A 20,691-nucleotide genomic window follows, 5' to 3' on the forward strand; every position below is an offset into this window, starting at 1 on the left:
GGGGCGAGGGGAGGGCGAGGTGGAGGGGAGAACTACTACTGCAGGTCTGGCTGCTAAGCTACTCTTACCAGTTACCAATTAATCATGATTCACTCAGAGACCAGCTCAATACACAGTACCTAGCTACTACATAATGAGTTAACGAGCATGGATTAACACCTACAAAATCACAGACTAAGGAGAGAAAATAATCAAGACAATCAACTGCCCCAAGACAGACACAGTCAGTTGCACAACCCCCTGTGGCATAACACAGAGACGTGACATGAGTTTTGCTTTCAAGAATTTGGGGTGCAGTTCCCCTCCCTGAACCCCTGCACCAATCTTCTTGAAAGTTGGCAAGCTTCATGCTCTCAGCAGAGGCTACCACCCCTGCAAGTTTCATCCAAATCAGACAAAAACAACACAGTTATAGATATTTCACTGACTCCCCATTATACCCTATGTCCGAATCTCCAAGGTGGCTCCGAAGCCACCAGATCGAAGCAGGAACCTGGTCCGGAGCTCTGGATCGGATCCATGACATCTGAAGTGGCCGGATCTGAAGCCGGATCGAATAGCTGCCTACTCACACAGGTCTATTTTGCAGCTTTCATAGAATTACCCAGAACTGACTTGGTGGGATGTAGCTATTAATATTAATCAGTTATTTAGTATCCAGGTTTGTTTAATAAGCTTTGTCTCTTGGCAGCTAACATAGATATCATTACTGATTGAGGACCCCCAAGACTCACAAAAGTGAGAGAGGTTAATATAACACAGATTATTCACAAGTCCAAATAAAAGAGCACATCTGAGATCTAATGAAGGAGATGCAAAATGACCAGTATTCATGTTTCTCACTTAGTCTTTTGCTGGAAAGCCAAAGCAGGTGAGATAGTAAATGGCTATCATTCTGATTTTCCTTTCTTGGTGGCACTATGACCAGGAAACATCATTTACAGAGCATTATAGCTACTTCATATTATATACATTTGAACTTGGGATTGGGTCTTTTCCTTATTTAACCTTCTGAACCCCACTTTCTTGGGGGTTTCTGCTTTTTCATAAGTGAATTATCTGTTTGCTTATAGGGATGTGTGAATTTGGCCCTATTAGATTTGGATTTGGCCTGAATCGGGGACAATGATTCAATTAGTTTTGGCCATAGACACAGCTTTAAATGTTTTTTCTACGTTCCTTGAGGTAGCAGTGGGGCTCGTGAACTCTGTGATGCTGGGACAGACGAACCATCCCACGGGAGTATGTCCCTCCCCCTCCCCCCCGCCGCGTGCTTGGCAGTGAACCTGGAAGTGGACCGAAAGTACTTCCAGGCCACTTTTGGGTCTGCTGGGGATCACACTGGTGGCCCCCCCCCCGGACTCAGTGATCAGCCATGGGGGAACCCCAGGTACCCATCCCCCCCCAGACCCAGGAGGTACCAGTCGCTTGGGGGGATGTCCCACATGCTCCCCAGTGGACCGGAAGTGGACTGGTCCACTTCCAGATCTGCTGCTGAGCATGCTGGGGAGCCCCTCGCACTTCTGTGGGACACACCATGCACCCCAGCATTGCAGCATTCACAAGCTGCCTGCTACCTTGAGGTATGTAGAAACAACATTTAAAGCTGTGTCTGTGTCTGAATCGCCAAATCATTCTGAATCTCTCTATGTTGATTTGGAGGGTTCCAATTTGATTCTGAGAGATTAAAGGGTCTTCTGATTTGATTTGGATTCAGAAATTCGGCCACCAAATCAGGCCAAATCTCTGCCAAATTGAATCGGGGACCGGAGTTTTGCACAGCCCTATTTACTTCACATTGTTATAATTTACAATCAACTGTGGTTTATTTTTTCCAGTTATTATCTCCTTCACTTCCCAAATATCCATTTTGCACACATGCCTATGGTGTTTGGCTCAGGATTTTCGTAACTATATAGGTTATTTACTCATGTCAAGGGCTTAATAAGCCTCAGGCCTAATGTCACTTATGTCAAGACTCTAAAGGACAAGTCTCAAGGTCCCATAATATCCCTGTTTGTGTTATTGCTTTAATGCCTAGGATTACATTAGACATAAATTGGAAAATTGTGGCAGGGATGGGACCAGGAAATATGGGAAAAGGAAGATTTTTGTGGGTATCTTTTACTGCTATCTTTTTGTGTAATTGATAGAGATGTTAGACCCTTCTGTAGGATATTTCTAAATCCCCATGTCATTCTTTTTCAATTTATTCCCCTAGCCCATCTCATGTAATATAATAGCATTATCAGATTTTTTAGAAAGCCAGTAAAGATTTGTGGGGAAGGGAGACTATCAGAATGTGGTAGATCTGTATTCTCCTTAGGTCAGTGTGATATGATCTTAAAGAAAACATCCATTCTTCTTCCAGGTTTCCCCCACTAGTGCCCAAACATCCCCTCTGCAACCATCAGAGCAGAATAAGAATGTACAGTCTGTTCCCAGAATGCAGCCAGGCATAAGGGAGGAGACACCTTCCCTATTAACTAGCAACTATATCATGGGCTCTCGGTCCATGGCAAGGTTGTTCAAATATTGTCACACCTGGTCACTTCTCTTTGACAGCTGTTACTTTGTACTGCTGAGACACTTTTCTTATTAACCTCATGTTTTGTGATCTGTGTCTTATCACTATGGAAAGTTTTGACATTGTGGAAAGTTTCTGGCCACAAAGAGATCAGATCAGAGCTATGAGGAGAAGCAAATGCTGCAAAATTTGCTATCCTCATCTCTCATCTTCAGGACTCACCTTTGGTGTCCAGCCTTCTCCTTCAGGATGGGATGCAACAGAGTTTGGAGGGTTGTATCCAGAAGTCAGGCAGTGCCCCAAGAAGGGGCAGGATTTGAAGGACAGAGAAGAATGGACACATAGCCAACAGCACCATCTGGCAGGGTGTAGTCACCACTTTTGCATGGAATGGGAAGACAGCTTTGGGTGCAACTTCTAGCACTAAGGGGTTATTGCTTTCTGGAGGGGAAGGCAAAGGGAAGGAAGTGGAGCAGAGCTTCTCAGAAAGACTATAGTAATATTATTTGTATTCCTGGAGTGATCGGGACCCCAGTGTGTATAATAATGCCTGGCTCTAGTACAACACTTTTCATAAGCAGGTTTTTGACAGGAGGTCAATATCATTATTCCTCTTTTACAGATGGAGAAACAGAAGCACTGAGAGAAGTGACTTGACCAAGATCATGCATCGGGCCATTGACAGAGTTGGGATTTGAACCCAGGTCTCCTGAGTTCCAATCCAATGCTTTATCCACTGATGCTCTAAGTGTTAATTCCAGCATATGTAGTAGCCCTTGGGATAGACTTTGTAACAAGTTAAATAGGAGCTTTTCAGAATAAGAACTTTTGGGTGGAGACCTCCCAGTTAGGAAAGATGGCTAGGTGATCCGATTTCTCACATGAATTCCTCTGAGGCTTTAAGCTTTTTAAGACAAAAGAAACCAATCTTACTTGTGGCATCACACCAAGAGGATTGGAAAGCACTGTTTCTTCAGGCTGGCTAAGCCAACAGAGAGAGCACATCACCCCATAAGGATGACAGTGCATTAAGGCACAATTATTATCACCCACCTGGACAGCTAGTTGCAACCATAGCAGCAACAAGCAGTGGGCATTCAGCATGTATGAGACAACAGTTAATTAGGGAAGAAAAGGTTTGGGTGAAAAAAGGGATGGGGTTAGCACAGCAGTGAGCTGACGAAGGCAAGATGAGGCAAGGGGCAGCCAGCAGTAAAAGCAGGTGGTTTAAAGTCATGACCCTAATGTCTATTGCTAGTGTAAGGAGCGGATGTGGCCTGCTAGTTGGGGTGACAGGGAATCAGGACATCTGAGGTCTGGTGCTGCCACTCTCTGTGTTTAGTCTTGGGCAGGTCACTTAGCCTTCTGGTGCCCCCACTTCCCCATCTGCAAAGCAGAGGTAATGATATGTTTCTGCCCCAGATGAGGATTTCTTTGTTAGCAAGCTGTACAAACCATGGGAGGGGACAGCAACAGGAGTGCAAAGTATCACTAGTGTTCGTTCATGAAGTATTTGGCAGAAAAATGTTAAAAGAAAATCCCATTATGTTACTCTGACCTTGGTATACTCCCAGGCAGATATATATAATACATTAAAGGAATCTTCATTTTCAAACTTCATGCAATCTGTGCCCTGGCTCAGAAATACCACACTGAATAGAGATTGTTTTTCTTTTTTTCTTGCATTTGGCCTGTGTGTTTGTATTTATTTGCAGATAAGTTGATGGAAGAGACAGAGGAGCTGTGTTTGCAAAGGGAACAGAAAGAGGTGGGTGCTCGTTCCAAAAACCAATCAAATGGGCCCCCTCCCTTCACCTTGCAGAGCAAAGAAACTAGAATTTGGGAAAATTGGTTCATTTGAGGAGGTTGAGGTAAGCCAGGGAATAGTCAGTTAATCACCAGTCTCTAAATCTTCCTTGAAATGATGGCCGTATCAGAGAGATGGGGGCCAACACTAGGGTCTGCCCATCTTTATTGATGTATCTCTCCTTATACCACTAGGCCCCCCCTTCCATGATGCTAGGAAGCCAGTCACATTTAAGGAACAATGGCTTCAGGTTGAAAGTAACTGTGCCAGGGAATTCTGACACCCCTTTGACATGCAGCCTGGAGTAGGAGTGGCTGTAGGTCAGGACTGGGGTGCAGTCAGCAGAGCTGGAACATCTGCTGGTGTTTCAGCTGTTATATAGGAGAATATAGAGGTGTTCTGGTAAGATTTGTTAGGCATCTTTCTCTCCCCAGCCCTGCCTTAGACTTGCCAGCACCCCTTAGTCTTGAGCTGCAGTACCCACACTCCTTGAAGTTATCAATGGAGGGAGACAGGTAGTTAGGAGAGAAGCTCCAAAGGTTTGGGTTCAGTTCAAATAACTACCCAAAAATTCGGATATGTAAAACACTCATCCAAATTGCACGCATCTTGAGCATCTGCTTGCCCTGATTGCAGTACAACAAGACTCTTGCACAATAGGCTAGGCTCTCCTCCCACCTGCTGATACCTCCTTGAGACAGGTGTAGGGACCAGGTTGTGCAGGCATCTTGTCCTAATAGGCTGGCTACTAGGGGAAAGCTGAAGGCAGAAGCTGGCTGACCTGATGATTTGTTTAGGTCCTTTCTGACCCTAAGTACTATGATACTATGACCCAGAGCCACACAGGGGGTACAGGAGCTACAGTCCAAACTACCAAATCTGAGGGGGAATTCCAGAGGTAGAGGCTGCTTTGGGGACCAAGTTACCAAAGCTGACAAGTGTTGTGTGACCACCTGCCTGAAAGCACTTTACAGCCATGCTGTGACACATATGTGGCTGCAGAGTGCTTTAGAAGTGGCTGATCGCATGACAAGTTAACTCTAGTTTAATCGAGGGAATCAAATGAAGGTACTCTGAAGTAGAGCATCTTAGGGAACTTCTGTTCTCTAGGGTCGGTCTGTCAACATGATTGGGCCTGGGCTGATGCAGCTCAGTCCGACCCCTGCTGCTGTCTGCAGGAAGCAAGGGAGGGGGAGGGAGTTGTGGGCTGGGGTTTGCCTGGCCTGAACTGGAGTAGGGGTGGGTAGATTGGAGCCCCCACCCCTCACTTTGCAGCCCCTCGCCAGCCCCCTCCAACTCAGGTCTGGCAAACCCCAACCTGCAGCTCCCTCCCCCTCCCTTCCTGCAGACAGTACTGGACCTGCAGGGGAAGGGGGCTAGGAGAGAGAGGCAGTCTTCTCTATTGGATCAGGTCCAAAGTGGAGCTCAATTTTCTACTCCCAATAGCCAACTACCTGTTGGGTTGGGGGTGGGGGTGGGGGGGAATCTCTCTAACTCATAGTCCTTCATGTGAAGTGCCATGAGTTAGAGTGGGGACCTGCATGTCTGTCAACACCCCCAGAGTCCAGAAGTGAAGCCGAGCAGCATCAGAAGCCAGAACAAAACACAGAGCACAAGATCCAGGGTAGAACTGCTGAATAGTCTGCAGCTACAGGTGGACTTAAATAGAGAGACTGATTTCCCCAGCAGCCAACCCGGAGGCCCCAACAGTGGCCAGCTGGTTCATCAGCCAGGGTGGGGTTGTCAATCACAATCTTTGGCAGGTTTGGCCAACTGGACAGCTAGTCCAGGCTGAGCTGCCAGTTAGGGTCCTGACAGTGGGGGTGGGTCAGGGAACTTCTACTCCCTCTAGCACCTTCAAAAGTGGATGGCCCAATTCTTTGTCCTCTAGGGCCAATCTCTTCATAGATTCATAGATGCTAGGGTTGGAAGGGACCTCAACAGATCATTGAGTCTGACCTAGGCAGGAAAGAGTGCTGGGGTCAGATGACCTCAGCCAGATGCCTATCCAGCCTTCTCTAAAAAGGTAGGGGAGAGCACCACCACCCTTGGAAGCCCATTCCAAATTTGGCCACCCTTACCATGAAGAGGTTTTCTTTGATATCTAGCTTAAATCTGCTCTCTGTCAGTTTGTGACCATTGTTCCTTGTTACCCCAAGAGGCGCCCTGGTGAACAGAGCATCTCCAATCCCTTGCTGCGTCCCTCTAATAAATTTGTAAAGTCAAGCACTTCCACCCTGCTAGTTATCTTACCCACCCTATACTGTATGGTGAATTTGATTGATTGGTGGTCACTGTCCCCAAGGTGACCACAAATCTGCAGCTCCTCTTCCAGGTTGTCTCCCGTAGCCAACACCAAGTCCAGTAAGGCATTCCCTCTAGTGGAACTGGATACTGTCCTGCATCAGGTGAAGGTCCTGCATGCAGGTTAAGAACCTATGTGAACAGTTGGATTTGGCTGACTGCTCCTCCCAGCAGATATCAGGGTAGTTTAGGTCCCCCATGACAGCCACGTCCCTAGACTGTACGGCCTCTCAGAGCTGCCTCAAGAATTCCATATCTGGCTTTTCCTCTTGGTGGGGTGGTCTGTAGCAGACCCCCACCACCAAGTCCCTTTCCCCTCGACCTCCATGTATCCTAACCCACAGTGCCTCAACTTTCTCCTCCTCTGATCCCATTTTAATTACGGTAGATGTATAATGCTCCTTTTACAATGCTCCTATTGTTGCCTTTGGCTTATTTTGGAGAGGCTGGTTAGTAGGTCTGCTACACATCTCATAACAGTGGAAAAGGGGGACCTTTTTACCATGTTACTAAAAGCGTGATGAAGGACACTGGGGTCTGTCTCTCTTTTTGCAAAGCTAGCCATGGGTTGTGTAATGTTTAAAGAGCTGACAGGACCAAGGGGAGTTTCTAGGTGTCCATTAGTAAAGAACGAATGTACATATGATCTGCATGAGTTTACCTGTCTGATGTTCTAAGGGTCTGCAGAGCTTTGCAGCCAAGTTTCAGAAAGCATACATGTTTGAATCATACATCTGCTGTATAGATACAGATTCATAATGGAATATGTTGTCTGGTTCAAGCAAGATTGAAGGATATTCATGAGGCTGCTGTGGGAGCACCATCTTTTGGTTAGGTCCAGTACAGTCTTAAGTTGAAATGCAAAGAAGTCTTTTTCTGTATGGTATAGTCACATGCCCCTGTATAAAAGGAACACAGGTGGGATAAAACACAGCCATTTTGACCAGGTGTCATTGCTTCATCCAGATTGGGAAGAGAAGTGACATATTGTTTATCATTGAGCACAGACAGCAGTGATGGCTAAACACCCTTTGGCTAGATAAACAGTGCAAATGCCTAACTGTGTATTTCGTGCTGTTGCTGCTTTGGGTATGTTATTAGCCTCCATAAGGGCTAAGGAGAAGTCTAAGTAAAGGAGGTCATGTTTCTCCAAGAGCAGTTCAAATAAAACATGATGCAGGTTACTAAATGTTAAGCAGTGCACTTATATCTTCCTCTTGCCTGTCAGGAGTTGGAGCGTCTTAACCAGGTGCTGGAGGCAGAAAAGCAGCAGTTTGAAGAAGTGGTACAGGAGCTACGGTTGGAGCAAGACCAGATTAAACGGTAATGAGGTCCAGCCAGGGAGAAAACCAGGCAGAGGAGTGAGAGGGCTGGCCCCCTCTGCCGGGGGAGGGCAAGCAGCCTCAGTTGCACTTCCGTTCTGGCCCTCACCTGCTTGATTTAGAAGAGTATAAGTAGAATGGCAGCATGAGGATCACACAGTGTCCATCAGTGCCATGCGGATGGCCACAGGTGTAAGCATATACTCTTGAGTAGGGCCATCTTTTCCCTTTCAAGTATTTACAGTCCTGGCATGTGAGAGCATGTTTGTTTCTGGCACATGTAGACTACATCTCTTGGTAGAGTGATGCTCTGGATTGGTTTGGTTCCTAAAAGTGTCAATTTTATCAGCAAGGCAATGTCCAGGTGTCAGACTGGGAAGAGAAGTGGCATATCACAGCAGTGGAAAGGGGACCTTTTTACCAAGTTACCAAAAGAGTGATGAAGGACACCAGGGCCTGTTTTTATTTTTGCAAAACTGGCCATGGGTTGTTTAATGTCCACAAAAGCTGACAGGACCAAGGGGAGTTTGCTTAAGCAAACCCAAAGAGAACCACTGTCATTGCAACGGGGATTCTCCACTTCAGCTGGAGGTGAGAGGAGGCTATCTCTGGCTTGTCCAAGCATCCAGTAGTACTTCTGATCTGAGGTTCCACATGGTAGCCTCCTATTTCACATGCTGCGTTCAGGGACTGATGGAGGATCGTCTTATTTTCTACAGGAGAGTTGTCAATTGAGCCATAGAGTGTTTATAAAGTTCCTGTGGTGACCCCAAAACAGCTGCTGAGAAACAAGACCCGCCTTCTTGATTCAGCTACACCTTAGCCACAGGCTGAAAAAATGTTGTGTGGTCACCGGTAGAGCAGTGCAGTATTCTATATGCTGTACTGGGGCCATCCAACTAAGCAGCTGTAGGCCACACACCACATGGGCTGCATCAGCATACGCTGCAGGCCCTACACTGCATGGGTACTCTTCTTTGACTGCACAGCACTATACAGGTGCACTATACAGGTGCCGTGGGCTGTTGGGGAAGGAGTAGAAAGCTGGAGGAGGGAAGAGGAACCTGGAGAGCCTGGCTGCTGCTGTAGGCAATAGCAGCTGAATGGGAGCCCAGGGGCTGCAAGTTAACCTCTCATGGGTTGCATGCAGCCTGTCAGGCACCGTTTGGGGAGCTCCGTACTATATAATGTAATGAAAAGTAAAAAAAATTTGAAAAAAATAATTGAAAGTGTCTTAGGAAGGAGAAATCTGTTTTGTTTCTATTCTGTCACCATGGGATGTTTCAGCTTTGTTACTGTTGTTTTTTTACTCTGAAATTGAATTTTGGCAAAATCGATGTGATTTTGAAAATTATTTTGACAAAAATGCATTTTTGACAAACTGTTCCACCAGAGATTTTTCAGCAAATTCTAGCTGGTAACTGTGGTTATGTCCCCAACAGCAAACAGACTGATTTCCCTACCCCACTCCACCCCCGCACTCATTTAAAGGGCCAGAAGGAGCTAATCATTATTAGCAATTTTTAATGTATTTAAGACATAACATATCTAACATTCTCCCGTCAAAGTATACACCTGGCATTTCCACTTTTTGATGGTATCCTTTACAAACTAGCAGTACAGTGTCTTATATTAATGGCCCTAAAATCTACAGCCTCCAGTTGTGAGTGCAATGTCTGACATTGGAAACGCACAAAAGTATGTTACCATTGTTTCACCTTAGGGAGCTAGAGCTGACAGCCCGGTCTCTCAAGGGTGTGGAGGAAGAGAAGAAGGATCTGCGAAGCTTGACAGAGTCCTTGCAGAAAACACTGGAGGTGAGTGCTTTTTGGGCAAAGTCCTATTGAACAGAACAGCAATTAGATGAGTGTCCCATAGAAATTATTCTGAAAGCTTTTAGAGTGCAATAGAGAATGAAATCCATCTGCAATGGCAATGATCCATCCTGTTATTCTTTAGTCAGGATATATGGATGTATCCCTTCAGGGCAGGGAGGAAGCTGTCAGGGGGCCACTGAAGGCTGCCACTGCCTTGACCCTAACCCTGGTATAAATCAGAGCCACCACTGAGTATGGTTCTGTGAAGAATCATACACTGGCAGAGAATTTGTGGAGTAAAGCAGAGCTCTGTCGCATTCTGCCTTCACCTCTCATGACCCCAATCCCACAAAGGGCTAAAAGGATGACTACATGAGTTTTATGCCTTCTGAGGAGCTCTTCTTTCTCTACCCCTTCCCAGACACTGTCAGCTGCAGCCAGAATCTGACTCATAATTTTGTACTGAATTTTGCAGGGTGGTCCAAAACATATGGTAAAAGAATCTAGTTTTGTATTCCATTCTAATGGATTTTAGAGTAATTACTAAAGAAATCTATTGGTTTAATCTCTGTGATTCTATGTGGCTTTTCCATAAAGCAGGGCCATCTTGCTTTGCTTTATCTCTTCAGCTCACTGCTGGGTGGTTTGAGTTCAGTTTGACCATAAGGCAAACATTCTGAGTGTGGATCTTTCCTATGCCAGGCGGAAAGAGAGAGCACTATGGTGCTTATTGACCCCAGAGTTGCAGCTGAGAAGGGGAACACAGAGTTTAGCTGGGTAAGGAAAGGAGGTAGACAACAGAAGGAAGGAAGGAAGGGCAACAAGGAAACTTTTGAGAAAAGGCAAGCAGAAAGGTGTCTAGCAAAAGAACAGCAATATTTGGAAGCTGGAGACCTGGCTGGAACTAACATGATCTGTTCCTACTCCTTCCCAAGGAGCTTTCTGTGGAAAAGCAAAGAACTCTGGAGTTGTTGAAAGAGAATGAAAACAAGCTTCAGCCTCTCCCCAACATTAGCAAGCAGCAAAACCCCAGCTGGGGTCTGCACAGCAACCTCCGCCAGATTGAGGAGAAGATGCATCAGCTTCTGGAGGAGAAACTCCTAGCAGAGAGGAGGTGAGGATGAGAGTGATGGTGGGAAAAGGCTCTTGCAGAATGTCAGAGAAGGAAGGGGCTAATCTAGCCCTTGCAGAAGAAGTGTGATGCCAAGAAGAGCCGCTGGAACCTATTTTCAGACCTAGAACCACAATAAGCACTTCCCCGTTCATGTTGACCCAATGTCCATTTTCTTCAGGCCAACAACCTAGACAGCATGGCTAGATCTCTGGTAGATTCCACTCCTGGGTTCTGGCTGAAGGCAGTAGAGCGCTACTTGGGCAACTGGTTCAAATTCAGTTTGGGTCAGGGGTGATGAAAAATGGTGACCCTGGGATGGCATTGCTTTGTGATTGCCAGTATCAAATGACCTTGGTGGCCATCTAATTCCCACTGGTCAAATGTTCATATTGCAGATGTCTCTCCCTTTCTGCAGTCTGCAGAGTCAAGTTGTGACTGGACCTAGCTGAACTCCTTTAATGTCTAAAGTTGTTTCTTTCAGAGCTGGGTGAAGGCATGAGGGCCTAGCAGCAAACAGGAATCCCATGCTACTGTTGCATGTGTTCTATGGATAAAGAATATTAACCCTCCAGACCTCAGGGGTCCTGTTCAAGTGCTGCACTTGCCTGTTTAAAAAGTAGAATTGAAGTGCCAAGGGAATGCCCCAAAGTGAAATATGTGCATCTCCAACAGAGGCCAACTGTGTTTGCAAGAGCAGCTTTCCACCAAGATTCAGTTCCTTCCTTCCTTCCTATGAGTTGAGCTTGTGGGGGACAGGCCTTCCCTAATGTTGATGTGGCATTCTGCGTGGCAGGATGAAGGAGAATGAGGAGCGGTCCCAAGCCCTGGAGCAGGAGCGGGAATTTTACTCTTCTCAGTCACAGGCACTGCAGAATTCACTCTCAGAGCTGACTGCAGAGAAGCTGCAAACAGAAAGAGACCTCAAGGTACTGTGCATGTGGTCCACTGACTCTACCCCTACCTTGCAATCTACTGCCTCTTCCACCCCCCTTCACTGTCCTCCCTACCATTAGACTCTCTCCCACTCTATAGGTAAAAGCAGTAGTGGCTGGAGGAAACTTATACCATGCCCCATAAATCATTAGGCTTAGTTTCTGATCTACCAGCAAGGTTTATTCTAGCAGGCATGACCATGCCCTGAGACTGCTCTGCCTCTACAACCAGATACTTTGTGCAGGACCTTGTTCAGGGCAGAATAGGAAGCCTGTGCTGCCTCTGAAAAGTACCATATGAATTATAGGAGTGCTCTTGGCTGCTCCACTTCAAGAATATTGCAATAAATGGAGCCGGCAGCACAGTTTTGGAAACCTTTGATTTATTAGACTATGAGACTGTCCCTTCCAGAAAGACAGGATGCCACCCTTGATAGAGCATCTGATATTAGCCAAAGGGCAGAGGAAAAGGGATCTCTCTCCATCTTTTCGTGATGGCTGAACCTCAAGGGCCCTGGAGAATCAGTCTGGATAAGTGCTCAATCTGAATTGTTATACCCTGACCTCAGCTCAGGAACATTCAGTTAGAAAGGACAGGGTTAGTTTTGTTGTTGTTGTTTTTTTTTCTCCAGGAAGTCCCATGTATTTCCTGTTCATCTGCCACAAGTACTATCTGGGGTAAATCTGCCACAAGTACTTTCTGGGGTAGATCTGCCACAAGTACTTTCTGGGGTATACCAACCGTCTGACTCCAAACAGACTCCAGAAGGTGGGGGCAGTTCTGAAATTGGAAAACCAGAGTAAGAGACCATCCTCCAAGCACTTCTGAACCTTAGGTTTGGGTTCAGTTTGAGAAAGTGATGCACTTCCATTTCAGACCTAGAGCTGTGATCACTTTAAAGCACTTCCCTATTCACATTGACTCAGTGTTCAGTTTTTGGGGGCTGTTTTATTGGGATTTTGGTTTCTTACCTTGTCTATACTGGCTGTCCTTATCCTGGCCCTTTCTCCATCTATAAAACCATTTGCTTAGGTTCCTTACAACTTCTGAGAGTCAGCAGCAGTGGGACAGTTGCTTAACTAGGTTTTTTTTTGGTGTTCCTCATTCCTCCTTCCCCAGGCTGAAGTAAAGGTACGTATGGATCTAGAGAGAAGATTAGGGGAGGCTGAAGAAGCCCTTCAGAGCTTGGAGCAAGGCTTAAATTCTGTTGATCGCAACAAGGAGAAGGAAGAGAAAATGAAAGCTGATGTCAGCAATTTGAAAAGTAAGTCACTATTCCTTCACCCCTCCTACTGGTGAATATGCTCTGCAAGAGGAGCTATCGCCACAAGCCCTATGCCCCCAGGCCAAAGAACACAAACTAAGCAAGGTGGTTTCTAGTGAACAAAGCATGTGGCCTAGGGATCATGCATCATCCTCGTGTGGTACGTGGCTGGAGCGCCTACAGCCTCTGGCCACTCAGAAGTTGGACAGCCCTGATTTAGATGGTGATACAGAGAGGTTGTTGACGCCAGAGGAACAGCAGTTGAGGAGGAGTGGATGGCTCATGTAGGATTGGTAGTGGGATCTGCTGCCTTCATTTCAGCAGCGCAAATCCAGCTTAGATCAGTGGTGAATGGAAGCTACTGCTACCCCCAAAAGGACGTTGTGGGGCTTCATGAATTAGTGTTTGTCAGATTCTCTGAGTTCCTAATCTAAAAGGTGCAACAGAAGGGCACAGTATCCAGATGCGCTTGGTCCAATCCCTCAGGAGTGCAAACTGATCTCAACAGGATCATGCCCTCAGTGTCAAGTCTGTCACATGGGTCAGGCTGACCAGGGCCTTGTGTGTCCCCTGGGCTGTCTTCTCCCCAGAGTTCTTTGAGGAGTGCATCCGGAGCGCCGAGCTGGAAGCCAAGATGCCCATGATCATGAAGAACTCCGTGTACATTCACAGGGCTGCCACCCGCCGAATAAAAAGCTGCCGCTTTCACCGCCGGAGGGCCAGTGCTTCATGGAACGACTGTAGGTGTTGGGCTCCATCTCCCCACTTAAACTCTGAGAAGCTGGGATGTGGGGTGGGGGTAGTGGGATAGGTGAGGAGTGGCCTCCACAAATGATTCGTGTTTTCTGTCCCCTTGCAGCGCTGTTGCCCTCACAAGGGGCTGCAGGCAGAGAAATGTGGGGCTCCTCTGTCCGCAGAGAAGGTAAGAAACCTCCATCTTAATTCGTTCACATTGTGTGTATGAGGAAACTTGTGTTAACCCCTTCATTGCCAGTAGCACTCTGCATGAGCACTGGGGGGAATTCGCTCCTGCAGCTGAGTCCATGTGAACTGCTGTCCCATTGGAAACTTTACTTCAAGGGCACTTTTGCAGTCTGACAGCAGCAAAAGGCATATGTATCGTTCCCTACCCTCATTCTTTCCCCTGTCGGCAGACAGTGGCATGGGTCCACGTGCTCCCAACTGTAATTGGATGTCCCATAGATCAGGGACATAATGATTTCATTGCAGTTACTTGGTACAGATTCTTTGTTTGATCTGGGCTTGGGTCGGCTTTAGGGGATTGCTGACAAGTGAGTTCTCACCTGCTTGTGGTGCTCTCATTTCAGTGAAGCAGTCACAGTCCTTCGTCTTCTCGCAGACAGAAGCAGGTAACATTGTGGAGCTGAAGGAAGCAGCCAAGAGGCTGAGCCAGGACCAGCACTTCCGGGAAACCCTCTATCAGATCATGATGTCACAGAAAGATTCTGCCTGTGGGGACAAGAAGTGAAGCCTTGTCTCCTTCCATTGGGAGGGGGCTTCTGATCTCAACACATCCTGCAACTCAACAAACGCTAAATGGCTGGGTAGTGGGGTCAGGAGGACAGCTTGCTCCTTTGTGAGGAAAAAGGCAAGGCAGGGTGCGTGCAACACCCTGTGGTTGGTGGTTAGTTTTACTTTGCATTCCTGAGCACTGCTGATCTCTTTCTCTCTCTCTGCCTTTAGACCAGCTGGTCTTCTCTGCCATTCAGTCCAAGTCCCATCAGTTTACTTCAGCTGTTCTCATTAGGACAGGGTCTGCCCAACTACCACACTCAGTATTACAGTGAACAACAGACCTTAGCCTAGAGAGTCCCCAGTACCTTCTTTACCATCTAGTTTGGCTGCCAAATGTAGGTACTTTTGAGAAACACTTTTAATTCCCCCGATGTCCAGGTAGCAAACCTAGCAGGTCAGATGAAGCTGATTTGCTGTCTGCCTTCTTTTCTGTGGCTGGGACGGGACATCCCTGGCTCTGCACTGTGAAGAGGGATGTTATTTAGTGCATTCCCTAGAGACTGCAGCAGGCTCAGCCCACTAAGCATGTGCAATAATGTCAGGCATAGAACAACCTCTTGGTGCAACAATTTTTAAGCAAATGGCAGTGGCACAAAATGGACAAAACCTTGAGGGATGCCTTGTGGGGGGGCCAATGTGGCCCAAAGATTTAGGCTGATGAGAGAGAAAGCCTCCTCCTGAAGTATCCACATATTTGAAACTTCATGTTCAGCTGTTGGTGGGTACAGAGTAGAAGGGCCACTGCCACTGACCCTGCTTTGTATAGTGACACCAATGACTAGAATCAGGGACAGAACTACACATGGACACTGGTCTAAGTGGACAGATGCAGGACCTGTGTGCCCCTCTCTCCAGTGCCCCTAACAGCTCACTCATATGTGATCAGTAGCTTATTACAGTCCTCTGAGACTGAGGCAGCGAGGTGAGGAGAACCAAGCAATAAGTCCTGCTACCACAGTGTTAAACTAATGTACAACCTGAGGAATGCTCCCTCCTTCCCGCTTCACAGAGCGCTATCACCAGTGTCATACCAGCCACCTACTGGCTTTGCCTTGCGTAGGTTAGATAAGAGTTCCTCTGCAGTGTAGCTTCCACCTTTGTGAATAACCAGGTTGAGAAGGGAGGGGTCTGCCTTCCCATCCTGGCCCCTGCTGCTGCTGTCATGGAAGCCTGGATTCATCTTAGCCCAGAGGAGATAGCCAGCATGCGGTTACCCTGTGAATTAAAGGAGAGAGAGGGATTGTTTTGTGGAGACCCCATTGCCAGTAGCAGTTTCTTTAAATAAATAACCCTACAAGGCTGCTAGTTATCCAGGATACAACAAGCACACTACCCAACACTTCATAAACACATGAGGTGGGGAAGTATTGTTATTCTTGTTGTATAGAAAGGGAAACTGAGGCACTGAAACATTCAAGGTTACAAAAGTGGTGGCATAAGTGAACTAAGAAGGGTCTTGGTGCTCCTAGCCACCTTCTCCTTCCAGTAGATCAATTGTCCTATCAGTGAAGTTCTCTTTATAGGTAGAAATCAGGAGAGAGGCTGGAGACTGAGGCTTAAGCTATCACAAGGAGTGTGGGGCTGGTAAAGCAAGAATAGTTCCAGCAGGGTCTGTGAATCTGGAGCATGGCTTGGTGCCTCTAAGCAGATATGAACTGAGCAGGAAGCTTGGAAGGGAAGCCATGGGGACATGGCCTACACCTATTTTATTTTTTGGTGCCCAGCAATGGGATGATTCAGGTGGTGACAATGTCTGACACCAAAGGCTTCAAGTGATATGATCATACAAGTGACCTTGTAAAAGTGCTTCCTCTGACTGTTCTGGTCCCTTTATGTTTTCAACTCATGCAAACACATTCTGGCTCCCACAGTGCCAGTATAGCTCCAGAAGAGCAAGCTGCAGTCTATTCTTCCCTGCCTCTTTGTAACAAAAATCACCAGTTGACTTCCAAATATACAATCTGTATTGGTTGAGGGGAGAAGAGACTGGCTAAGCTTGGTCCTGGGGAGGGAGTTTGCAATCCAGGCAGTTAGAAAAATCACTTTTTGACTTGTATATCCAACACCTTTAATCTGCCATCAAACTCCACATTTTCAGTTTGAGAGAGCTGTTATACTCAGGAGACGGCTGTATTTTGCCTGCCTTTATGATGCAGCATTAGTTATATAATAAAGTAACATTATCTCTGGGGGGAGCTCCAGTGTGGTCCTATTATAACATCATAGCACTGATTATCACATCTCCTGTTTGGAAGTCAGCCTGTTCATTTTCTCAGGCTTCATTCATTATTGTGAAATTGGTGATGGCGGCTGTGTTATTTGACTGCTCCAGTCAGACACTGCACATCATCTGTGAGAGAAATGCATACCTTTGTCCTTCCTTCTGCTTTCACTTGCTTTTCTCTCCTATGTGTCCTGCACCTTGGCTTCCAAGTCTACATCCTGGATTAAAATGTATTTTAAGGTTAAAATCAACATGTATTAAACTCAAAGTAAAAAAGAAAAGAAAAGAAAAACCCTTCAGCAACCTGGAACCAATGTCCACACATGTAATCTGTTAATTTACATTAAAGATTTGTCTCTGTGGCACAATGCTATGCTGTATGGAGATGGCAGACCCATTTCAGCCATGTCCCACTCAAGCCTGCTGAGGAGGACTGGCTCAACTAGCTCAGATGTCTCTCCCTGGCATCTGCATTGTGCCCTGTGGTTCTGCTCTACAACTCGTTTCATTTGTGCTGGTGTTTTCAAGGTGCAATTTTTTACCTTCCTGTTTTGAGGTGGCATTTTTGTATTAAAAGAAACCCCGATAAGCAAAATGACTTAAGAACACTGCAAAATGAAGCGAAACATTCTGGGTCATGCCGTGTTTCAGGTAGGCATGAAATACAATCCGCTTTCTTTTCACATTGCAAAATTCTCCTCTCTCACCCCTGATGCCCCCAGACATTTTTGTTTTGGTCAGACTTGACAGCATTCTCCACTCTTCGACCCCCCCCAGTTTTTCAATACTGTCTACTGAACCAACAGAAAATATGGCCCCACTCTATACTAGCTAATTGCATTTCCCCTTTTAACTCCAGGGTCACATTTCTCCAGTTTCTGAGGTTCCAGAACATAGACGTGTTTTTCATTTGCAGGTCTTTGAGTGCTGTGTCCTGGGCTTCACAGGTGGTATTGTGTTCTGCACTGGTTGTCCGTTTCCCTGCCAGGGCTGTGGGTGGATGTTCAGACTCTGTTCAGGGAGCTTCTGCACTTAAAGCTGTGCTGCTGCTGCTCTCAGCATGTGTGAGATTAGACATCCGTAAGAACTACTTCACAGTCAGGGCGGCTAGGATCTGGAACCAACTTCCAAGGGAAGTGGTGCTGGCTCCTACCCTGGGGGTCTATAAGAGGAGGCTTGATGCCTACCTAGCTGGGATCATTTGAGCCCAGTTTTTTCTCCTGCCCTGGCAGGGGGTCGGACTTGAAGATCTATAAGGTCCCTTCCAACCCGACTTCTATGATTCTGTGAGTGGGCGCTATTGTTATCTCCTCATTTGGCACATACAGTTTAATTTTTAAACTGTATTACACAGTTAAACATAAAAACATTTTACATTAAAATGTAAAAACATGACAGTTTCTACTGCAAAACTGCATGAGGAAACAAAGACACGGAGGGAATTTGTTTAGACAGCTCTGTGGTACTAAAGCAATGGCTTTCAACCTTTTTTTTTCATTTGCAGACCCCTAAAAAATGTTGAATGGAGGTGAATTTGATGACTGTAATCACATGGCATCACATACTTTTGATTAATCATAGTCATCTTTTGCGGACCCCTTAAACATAGTCTGTGGACCCCCGGTGATCTGCAGACCACAGGTTGAAAACCACTGTAATAGCTAGAGGAAGCAAAAAGGTGCAGTGACAAGGCCAGCATGGGGCAAAGGAGGAACAGGTAAATGTTAGTGAAGGTAAAAAGGGGAGGTGACCTTTCTGCCTGGACCTGCATGGGAAATGCCAAAAGTCAGAGGGAGTGAATGGGGACAGACCCTTGCAGTGGGTATTTCTGTTGTTTTCCCATATTAGCCCAATGGACAGCAAAGGGCTCAGACCTGCATGGGGCTCTGCCCAAACCTACCCCCATTTGTTCCAGGTACGCAGAGCACCAAACTGATGAGGAAAACCATTTTAAAGCCTCAAACAAAACAGAGTTATCTAGTTAAAACAAGACCAAAGGGACTGGGGGAAACCAAAGATGCTTTTGCTATACGTGAGTAAACCTGACTAATTTCAAGATGTTGATAACCCTTTTAGAAAATTATGCTTGGTTTTGTAAGCACCAATATAAATGATACCCTGAGGGAGCTTGTGCTGAAGCTGTCTCCCTTGGAAAGATACAGCCACCTGCAGGCCAGCATCCATATTAACACATGCCAGAATGGATTAAGCAGAATTTTAACCAACATTCTCTGGCGATGGCAAGGTTTCCAGCTACTTTGCTGAGTCCCATTAAATAGGTAAGGCTCCCTGATACTCTGTTTGTTATCATACCCAAGCTTTTGGAAGCAATGCAAGGGGGTGAGGAAGATGAGAAAGCTACCGTGAGGAAGGTGCCAACATCCAAAAGCCCAAGCCCACAGGCAGTAAAGTTTTAGAGCAGCATTGTTTGAAGATGATATGCCATATTTCCAATGTCAAATGAAAGTATCCAGTTCAAGAAAGCCACCAATCTCATTTGGCCCACAAATGCTACAGAAGCAAAAGACACCTACTTATAAGTAGGAAGAAAACCCAATTATAGGATTTCATTGGGAAAGCTAACGCAAAGTAGGAACAAAGCAGAATTCAGTGACAGCCAAAGCACTCTTGATTGTGGGTCAGTAGGTGTACAAAAGGATTCGGTCTCCTCCCCTCAATCCCCATACACACAACAACCCATAGAATCATAGAGAAGGAAGGCTGGAAGGTACCTCAAGAGGTCATCTAGTCCAACCTCTTGCCTGAGGCAGGATCATCCCTATCCAAACCTTCTTATGCAAAACTATTGTCTAACTTGTTAACAAAACCACAGTCGACCCTGATACAATACAGAGCAAGGTCTACCACAGGTGAAGCAGAAGGATCACCATGCACTGCTGCAAAGGTTATTAAAATACCCTCTAGAGATCCCAGGAAGAACACCACACCCCCGCTGCAGAGGAAGGTAAACCCTGCCACAATCCATACTAATCTGACCATAGGATACAATTCCTTTCTGCTCTTGCTGCCATCAGGTGAGTGTGAATCTTTGGCTGGCATTGTCTGAGTGTGCTAAGTTTCTCCGCTGTGAAACAAGAACATATCAGTTAACATCCCAGAGATCCTCTCACCCCAATGCCTTACAAAAGGCTGTGAAATTTTGCTACTCGTTCTCTCTCCTGCACCTTCTCTTGCTGTTCAATAGCAGGCAGAGAAAGCATTTCCCAAAACAACTAGTTCAAGCCCTGACATGTGAGGATAGGTTGAGGCATGCTGCTGCTGCACTCCCCTCCAGTCTAGACAGCGTTTCTGTAGCGACTGAAATAACTGCTAAAAAGGGATAATGCAAATGATGGGGTATTATATATTATATTCAGAGGATGATCATCTATAACTCCCAAGACAATGGTAATCAGAGCTTGTAGAAAAATAGGTCAACCGCTTGAAAAGTACCGCTAGTTCTTCCAGTTGACTTCTACTGCAGCCTCGGTGTTATACTTGCCCAGCCCCTGGAGTTGGAGCCAGGCTCGGGGTGGTGTCAAAGCCTGTGGATTCTAGCTGTTCTGTGGATGCAGAATTCAGAGCCCTTGGGGATCCTCAGACTGTCTGTTGTTACTCAGAGGGGCTATGGGAAAGGAGTGTTAAAGAGCAATAGCATCAACCAAGGTTTTAAAAAAACGTTTTAAAAGCTATTCCCAAACATTTTTAGATCACCTGCCACCATCAATGTTTCTCATAGACCATCGTGCCCCACTTCTCACCAACTTTGAAGTGAAAAGTGTGGGTCCCAGTATTCTGCTGCAGCCACTTACCCTGGCTTTGTGGGCCATGCACTGGTGTGCG

General features: G+C 46.3%; 1 protein-coding gene across 1 annotated transcript in view; it reads left to right on the plus strand.

Moving 5' to 3' along the window:
* PLEKHD1 (pleckstrin homology and coiled-coil domain containing D1) overlaps window positions 1-17,531 on the plus strand; it is a 49,776-nt gene extending 32,245 nt beyond the window's left edge. The window contains exons 6-14 of the mRNA XM_019552301.1: window positions 4,243-4,295; window positions 7,867-7,961; window positions 9,684-9,777; window positions 10,713-10,891; window positions 11,685-11,817; window positions 12,944-13,088; window positions 13,679-13,828; window positions 13,948-14,010; window positions 14,417-17,531. Coding sequence (XP_019407846.1) covers window positions 4,243-4,295; window positions 7,867-7,961; window positions 9,684-9,777; window positions 10,713-10,891; window positions 11,685-11,817; window positions 12,944-13,088; window positions 13,679-13,828; window positions 13,948-14,010; window positions 14,417-14,577 — 1,073 coding nt within the window. The 3' untranslated portion in view covers window positions 14,578-17,531. The remainder of the gene's footprint in view (window positions 1-4,242; window positions 4,296-7,866; window positions 7,962-9,683; window positions 9,778-10,712; window positions 10,892-11,684; window positions 11,818-12,943; window positions 13,089-13,678; window positions 13,829-13,947; window positions 14,011-14,416) is intronic.
* Window positions 17,532-20,691: the final 3,160 nt, after the last annotated feature.

This window comes from Crocodylus porosus, unplaced genomic scaffold, assembly GCF_001723895.1.
Source record: "Crocodylus porosus isolate Cpor-Errol unplaced genomic scaffold, CroPor_comp1, whole genome shotgun sequence".
NCBI classification, from domain to species: Eukaryota; Metazoa; Chordata; order Crocodylia; family Crocodylidae; genus Crocodylus; species Crocodylus porosus.